General features: G+C 31.8%; 1 protein-coding gene across 1 annotated transcript; it reads right to left on the reverse strand.

The window, feature by feature from the left end:
• Nucleotides 1-638: 638 nt before the first annotated feature.
• On the reverse strand, nucleotides 639-4709 carry LOC124356029 (sarcoplasmic reticulum histidine-rich calcium-binding protein-like). Its single transcript, XM_046807172.1, has 3 exons — nucleotides 4585-4709; nucleotides 1991-2955; nucleotides 639-1660 (listed from the first exon to the last, which is right to left on the reverse strand). Exons 1-3 carry the CDS (start codon nucleotides 4707-4709, stop codon nucleotides 639-641), a joined length of 2112 nt encoding a protein of 703 aa, XP_046663128.1.
• Nucleotides 4710-8653: the final 3944 nt, after the last annotated feature.

Genomic DNA, 8653 nt, shown 5'->3' on the forward strand with positions numbered 1-8653 from the left:
CATTTATTAATAATTCCAAAGTATATATATTACCCATAAGTGACTTATAAGCATTTCTAAGGTATCAATCTTAGATACATCAACAAAACATTATACCAATACTCTAAACCTTTCTAAATATCTCATATTCCCCCATTGCTTCATTTCTACTATTTTAGAAAAATTAAATTTCATGTTTAATAACAAAAACCTGGGAATTAATAAATTTGCGTGGAGGTTTCGTTCGATTTCTTTTTATTGCTTTGGTATAACATATTTACATAACAATACACTTTTAAGTAGCAATGAAAGTAAACAAAATAAATACAGTTAACGAAATGACTTAGCTTCGTAACATATTAAATTTAAATTTAACACAAAACGTTATTAAATAACTTAGAGACAAATACATTCAGATTTGCATGATTACAAATGTCCTATAATCGGTTGAAAAAACGATAAGTAATAATTAATATACAAATATTAAGAAAACGAGTAATCGTAAACACACCAATCGCCACAAAATAACAAATAACAATCGGAATTATCAAGAACTAATATCACGAGAAACAGTCTCATATAATTAAACATTAATTACATGCTAAAAGTATAATTCATAACACGTGAGATACAAAGTATAACGTTGGCATATTTAATATCTATGCTTTATGTTTATGGCCATGTTCATAGTGACCATGATGTTTATGGCCATGCTCAGCATGCCCATGGTGTTTGTGACCGTGTTCAGCATGCCCATGATGTTTATGCCCATGTTCGGCGTGTCCATGATGTTTGTGTCCATGGCCAAATTCTCCGTGGTGTTCGTGACCATGTTCAGCATGACCGTGATGTTTGTGTCCATGTTCAGCATGCCCATGATGCTTGTGACCGTGTTCCGCATGTCCATGATGCTTGTGTCCATGTTCGTACTCGCCGTGATGTTTGTGTCCATGTTCAGCGTGCCCATGATGCTTGTGTCCATGTTCGGCGTGCCCATGATGTTTATGACCATGCCCGAAATCGCCATGATGCTTATGACCGTGTTCAGCATGTCCATGATGCTTGTGCCCATGTTCGTATTCACCGTGGTGTTTGTGGCCGTGTTCCGCATGTCCATGATGTTTGTGTCCATGTTCGTATTCACCGTGATGTTTGTGGCCATGTTCCGCATGTCCATGATGTTTGTGATCGTGTTCTGCGTGCCCATGATGTTTATGTCCATGTCCGAAATCACCATGGTGGTGATGACCATGTTCAGCGTGTCCATGATGGCTGTGAGAATGTTTGGCCTCTCCATGATGTTTATGACCATGTTCGGCATGCCCATGATGTTTGTGTCCGTGTTCGTATTCACCGTGGTGTTTGTGGCCGTGCTCCGCATGTCCGTGATGTTTGTGATCGTGTTCTGCGTGCCCATGATGTTTATGACCATGTCCAAATTCTCCATGATGATGGTGACCATGCTCAGCATGTCCATGATGTTTATGACCATGTTCTGCGTGCCCGTGATGTTTATGACCATGTCCGAAATCTCCATGGTGCTTGTGTCCATGCTCAGCGTGTCCGTGATGTTTATGACCGTGCCCGAAATCTCCATGGTGCTTGTGTCCATGCTCAGCGTGTCCGTGATGTTTGTGATCATGTTCGGCATGACCATGATGTTTATGGGAATGTTCGGCATGTCCATGATGATGGTGGGCATGTTTTGCTTCTCCGTGATGCTTATGGCCATGACCAAAATCTCCATGATGTTTATGACCATGTTCTGCGTGACCGTGATGTTTGTGTCCATGTCCAAAGTCTCCATGATGTTTATGTCCATGTTCGGCATGTCCATGGTGTTTGTGTCCATGCTCAGCATGTCCATGGTGTTTATGTCCATGTTCATATTCGCCATGGTGTTTGTGTCCATGTTCTGCATGTCCATGGTGTTTGTGTCCATGTTCATATTCACCATGGTGTTTGTGTCCATGTTCGGCATGTCCATGGTGTTTATGTCCATGTTCATGATGCCCGTGATGCTTATGTCCATGACCAAAGTCTCCATGATGTTTGTGACCGTGCTCCGCATGTCCATGATGTTTGTGACCATGCTCGTGATGACCATGATGTTTGTGTCCATGACCAAAATCTCCGTGATGTTTATGTCCGTGGCCAAAATCACCGTGATGTTTATGTCCATGTTCAGCGTGGCCGTGGTGTTTGTGTCCATGTTCATAATGTCCATGATGTTTGTGACCATGTTCGGCGTGTCCATGATGTTTGTGTCCGTGTTCATATTCTCCGTGATGTTTGTGCCCGTGTTCAGCGTGACCATGGTGTTTATGGCCGTGTTCATGATGGCCATGATGTTTGTGTCCATGACCAAAATCGCCATGGTGCTTGTGTCCATGTCCAAAATCTCCATGATGTTTGTGCCCGTGTTCTGCATGGCCATGATGTTTATGACTGTGTTCTGCGTGCCCATGATGTTTATGTCCGTGTCCAAACTCTCCGTGATGTTTATGTCCATGTCCAAAGTCACCGTGATGTTTATGGCCATGTTCAGCATGACCATGATGTTTGTGGCCGTGTTCATAGTGACCGTGATGTTTATGTCCATGTTCAGCATGGCCGTGGTGTTTGTGTCCATGTTCATAATGCCCGTGATGTTTGTGATCATGTTCTGCATGTCCGTGATGTTTGTGGCCATGTTCATAGTGACCGTGGTGTTTGTGTCCGTGTTCTGCGTGACCTTTGTGTTTATGTACGTGGTCTACATGTCCTGAATGATAATGGTGATGTGTAATACCCTCTGCAGTCTTTTGATCTTCCACTACATCATTTCGTTTCTCCAACTTAACATTTGATTTAGTGTCTTCTAGAAGAGCGACTTGTTGGACATTTGTTGAGCCCTCTGCATTGGTGTCTAATGATGTTGATTCTACAGCTTTGCTCGGTAATGATGTCGATTCTACGGCAGATGAAATCAATAAACTGAAAACAAAGATGCAAATTATTAGTATGTTATTGTTGTTTTCGAGCTTTATACAGTGAAATACAATAAACTAAATTTGCTAACAGCCTTTCCGTTGTATTATAACATCTAATTTATTTTTATTTTTGTGTGATTTGAAATTCGCTTTACATATTTATTAAAAACTTTATTATAGAAGACGTACAATAGGTACTAAGCAAAAAATATTTAAAAAAACCTACAATGTTGTTCTTTTTAAAAACACTTAAATATTAGTGAGTATTGTTTACTTGTATCACTAGTTATTTAAATATGTAAAAACGTTTTTAAATTGTTTTGAACACTTAAAAAATTAAGTCTTTAGTTATACTTACTCTTTTTATAATATTTTAATAATATATTCAAATGTTTATTACAATTTACAGTATATTATTCAGAACATTTTATAGCTCGATAATAATATATTTAATTATAAGAGTAAATCAAGACATTTTCAAAAAGTTACATTTTGTACTTAATTATTGTCTAACCTTTGAACAAAATATTGTGGATCATATGAAAACTTGTATGTACAATTATACAAAATTAAATTTGGAACAATTAAAAAATGTCCAGTACTTTAGCGTGAAAACAATATATCACTTACCAAATACCTGTCCTACAAAAAGATTTAAAATATTTACCTACTTAAAAACATATTTTTACCAAACATGGATTTCTTAATCTATCTGTAACAAACACCTATCTTCAGATAGAAAAGAAACCTAATATTTAAGAATAATCTTAAGTAATGCTAATTCAGACGACTGCACTGGATATCTGATGTGTTGGTCCTGGAAAAAATCGAATAAATAGGTAAGAAGTTATCATTAGCTGCTTCCAGATTATGAGTCTCGTTAACATCTATACCATTACTATTTAAATATATACATTATACATTCCTAGATAGATTAAGAAAACATCTGAGAGTAATTTCATTCAAAAAACACTTGTGCTTCATAATTTTGGCTTTCATTCACGTATTTCGTTTGAGAAATGACTCCCCATATTCCATCAGCCCGTGTTCTATTTGGCAAAGAAATTTAAACCCGATAAATAATACCAAATCGTATATACATGTATTTTGATGATTTTCGATGCATTTTATGTTTTTTCACAGTAAATGAATTGAGTTGAGTTGATTTGAGTAGTAAACTGTATACAGTGGTCTAGACTTCAGATTGGGCTATTTTTCTTTTTAATTGCATATTTACAGCTCTTTGATATACCTTCATGAAGTCGTGCAAACTGAAAAGGATAACTTTTCACAATTTCCATGAGGAATTATACTTAATTGACGAAGACTAAAAGTCTTTAATCATTTACTATTAATCTGTAATCCGGCCCAAAATAGCAATACTAAAATTATATATTATGTATACGAATGATTATTTAAGACAATTATACGTTTTTTCATTAGGTATGGGAGATTAAAAGTATATATTTCTTAATAAAATATTAATTAAGAAAAAATAAACGATTTTTAATATATTAATCTTATTATTCAAATTTTATAAAATATACTGTGGAGAGATCAAATCCTTATATACAGACATTTGTACAACCTTTTGAAGTTTTAAACTTAGATCTATTAGAGCTAGATTACTTACTTGACGCAGAAAGATAGTCCAAGGACAGCGACTAGGAAAGTAGCTAGCTTGAATTGACTTGTAGAAGTACAGGCTGTTGGATTCTTCATTGATGAAGTAAGATATTTTCTTTGGCTGAAGGCCATGAGACTACCAGGTTTCAGATGTAGACAAAGGTTTATTTCTTAAGAGTGTCTCCTAGTTGGCTAAAAGAGGTACTAAGAAGAGATTGTGTTGAACAGAAAATGCATGGTAAAAGTCCAGAAACATAGACATGTACTGTTTTGGTTTGGTCCAAGCTATATAAAAATCTAAATAAAGTATACACAGTATGTTTTTCATATATTTGTTTCTATCAGTTTGTTTCTGTAATTTTTCATTTAACTAGTAAATTTAATTATGGCGCAGAGAACACGAAGAAAGGATGTGAATATTCTGTCCATTTAATATTTAGCTTTCTTCCTATAGATAGATTTCAAGATGTGTATGTGCTTGTGGAAGACATAAATATATTTCGAGAACTTGTGTGCATACATAACTAAATATAAAATATAAACTTTGTATAAACAAATATTATAAAACAATGATTCAATGATGTGTTAAATAATTATTTTCCAACTTAATTTCCCATTTTACTTTTCAAAATTTCCTCTTCATGTAAATCCAGATAACTTTTAAACAAATCCCTAGATATGTATTTGCGTTAAAGCAAATATACGTTCATGAATACCTATTCTATAAATATTATGTAATGAATAAAACTTTCATTTCATAAAACATGTTATACTTTCTTCTTGAAATAATGAAGAAAATATTGTTAGTTTGGGGATACACGAAGATACACAGAATCTTCAACTGAATTTGTTTTAGTTCAGGCGCTGGCACGCAAGCTGTGGGGAATGGCTGATTTTTATACATTATCCAACTTCCTTGATAAAAAACGATACTTATTAACAACTGTTAAACTCTGTTTGAGTAAAAATAGTTTTCAAGTTTTTAACAGGACGTCTTTGGGTAGACACAAAACAAGATCAAACAGAAAACATAGTACGTATTATATATCTGATAAATCTAAGAAAATATATTAATTTAAATAATTATAAATAAAATAATATATTAATGAATAATATTTCTATTTCATTTCCCAATACATACGAATACATTATTTCATCCGTAATAGTAGTTTTGTAAATATTTTAATTGAAACCAGCTAAATAAATTATTTCTCTTGCTGCAACAACGTTTTCAATGAAAAGATAGATCAATTCTTTGAAAAGTAATAATGAAATACTAGTAGAAGTCCATTAATAAACAAAAATATCGCTCTATAATTTATTCGCTATGTGTAGTGTTCTCTACAATAAGGATGGCCATATGAATGGCATCATGTGAATAGCAGGATATTCAATATGAGCTAAAAGAATAGTGATATAAGTAGAAATGATATAATAAGTATCCATTTAATTTTTAATTTTCAGAGATATGTATAAACAAACCTAAACAAAAATAAAAACTATTTTTGGTATAGTAAAAATTAAACAGAGTGTAATCATGGATCTGCTTAGTTTTTAATATATGGGTGTTGGGTGTTTGCACGCGTGCAGAGTGCACGATCATTTTGCATAGAGTAATCGGTCTTTTTTTGTGTTTCTATCTGCTATTACATTAAAATCACCATAACACCAATATAAAGTCATTAATGTGTGTGTAAACTGTTACTTAGCAAAAAACTAGATTAACAAAACATATGGTGCAAATTATCGTGATGGTTTTGATTTGAATCTAAATGTATCAATTTCAGTTTAAATTTAGTAGTTTAGTGGCGATAAAGTAAAACTATTCTTGAAATTCCCGATATCTGTATTAGTAACTCTTCTATTCTGTTTAATAATTACTCCATCATGGAATAATTCAATTATTTGGTTCAATTTCATATTTAGCAAATCAAATATTTATTTTTTAGTATAAAATCTTGTAAATTTAATTTTTCAACACAATAACTATAGTAACCAGAATGTAAAGAACTTTATAAAAATATGATCATAATTACGTCATTTGTAGTGTTCATGTTGAAAAATTAGCTGCTTGAGTTCTAATTTTGATAAAAGTGTTAATCTCCTTTTAAGTTGTGGTAATTTGATTTAATATACGTACTTTCGTGATATCAAAATAAATATATAGTATACACAATAAATATTTAAGTTGTGAAACCTGCGATCTAACGAGTTTGTTATTTATAAGAACTGATTGAGTTTTGAGGAAGACTATTCTCGTGTTTTTTTTTTTTTTTTGTATGTAATGAAGTGTTTATTACCTTTTTGGATTTACAAAGGAAATATGTTTAGGCATAATACATATTTTTATATGTGACGTGTTTTGTATACGTCTACACGTGCACGATAATAAATAAACTGTTAAAATTTATTCTGAAATTTGTATAGTATTTAATGTAACCAGGAAAATATTTGATATGCGATGACTCAGTTCCAATATATGTGCCAGAAAAAGTATTAAAAGTTTCCTCTTTAACTCTTACAACTTTTTTTATTGTTTTTAATCAGTACATATCAACGCGTAGTGATAATTATTAATGTATTTGAATATGTTCTTGAATAGGTTACGAACGATACATTTAATATGAGTAGTTAAGTGTTGGTGTGCAGAACAGAAAATTATAATACTATTGAAGTTGTATAATGTTAGGTTTTTATAGATTGAAAAAGTTACCAAGTTATTATGAAACTTATATAAGGTATTTAAATAATGAGATAGTTGAATTCGAAATGTTTAAAGAAAAGTTTTAAGTATTTATTGAGTTTGAATAGCGCTAGTTATTTTATAAACTGACTCAATAAGAAACAAAACAAATCAGAGAGTGTAAAAAACATTATTTATATTTGTATTAAAATTTAATAATAACGAAATTCAGTTATTGCACGCTGTTAATTAGGTTTATATGAAGTAAATAGTGATACCTTTTAAGTACGCCAAATGACCTAATTGTCTTCGCACAACAAGCAATAAATTTATAAGGATGTTTATAATATAAACATTTTAAATGTTTATTTGATTTTTGCAATGAAAGATTAAGTAAGCAGCTTTTCATTCAAAACTATGTATATTTAAGAGTTTTTAAATATTAAAATGGTTAAAAGGCGTTATATTAACAGTTATAATGGAACCTGCATAACCAGTAGTATGTACTTATTGGTAATTTTGGAAATTAGAGTACATCAGATTAATACTTTTATAAAGTGAACATTGCCAATATAAAATATTAAAATTAATGCTACAACCCTTCAGGTGATCAATTAATTCATGTTGACTGAGAATAACTTCCTGAGCAATACGTATGTTTTAGACTTAAAACTTTGTTTTAAACTATAGAAAAATACTCATCAAACTAATATTGGTACTTTGGAAGCAGTTGGGGCCTATAATAGAATGGTAATTAGAAACTGCAAAAGACACATCTAGAATATGAGCTTTCGATAGATAACAAATAAAAATATAGAATAAATAATTTAAAAAAGGTTCACCTAAATTACCACACAAATATAATTAATAGCTTTAATAATATAGTATTAATCCGTTATTATTATTTTATTGATATGTAGTGTAAAAGAGAATGTTGCCAGTTGATCTTCTAACGGTTGATATATTCAATACAAGTCTATTTTACTTTCGTTATATTAAGCGGAAATGTTTGACTATATTTTAAATTTATATGCTTTAGAATTTTTATCAGAATGGTAATTTAAAATATTAAATCGAGTTTACTATTTATGTGTGCTTATGCAACTTGCAGTATGACTTGTGGACTGAGAGAGGCTTTATGTATTTCCATAAAATTAATGGTTTTTAGGAGTATATTTTTTGCGTTCCCATACTGTCACCATGAAACAAATAATGAATGTAATGGTAATTTGGTACCCGCGTTATGATTGCGGTGATATATTCAATATCACGTATTTTAAAAGATTTAGAACTACTATATTTATGGTTTTCTTTTTAATTTGCAATTCTTGTTCATTTTTACCGTAATAGTACTTCATTTAACAAAATTAAAGAGTGTAATGATATTTTGTTC

Source organism: Homalodisca vitripennis, chromosome 2, assembly GCF_021130785.1.
Source record: "Homalodisca vitripennis isolate AUS2020 chromosome 2, UT_GWSS_2.1, whole genome shotgun sequence".
Classification (NCBI taxonomy): domain Eukaryota; kingdom Metazoa; phylum Arthropoda; class Insecta; order Hemiptera; family Cicadellidae; genus Homalodisca; species Homalodisca vitripennis.

Bases quoted from the DNA above. Each gene is read 5' to 3' on its own strand.
- LOC124356029 (XM_046807172.1), bottom strand. From the start codon at position 4,709: ATGGCCTTCAGCCAAAGAAAATATCTTACTTCATCAATGAAGAATCCA. The intron at 2,956-4,584 runs GTAAGTAATCTA...CTTTGTTTTCAG, and splicing joins GGACTATCTTTCTGCGTCAA to TTTATTGATTTCATCTGCCG. The intron at 1,661-1,990 runs ATCATGAACATG...ATCATCATGGAC, and splicing joins TGGACATAAGCATCACGGGC to ATGCCGAACATTCCCATAAA.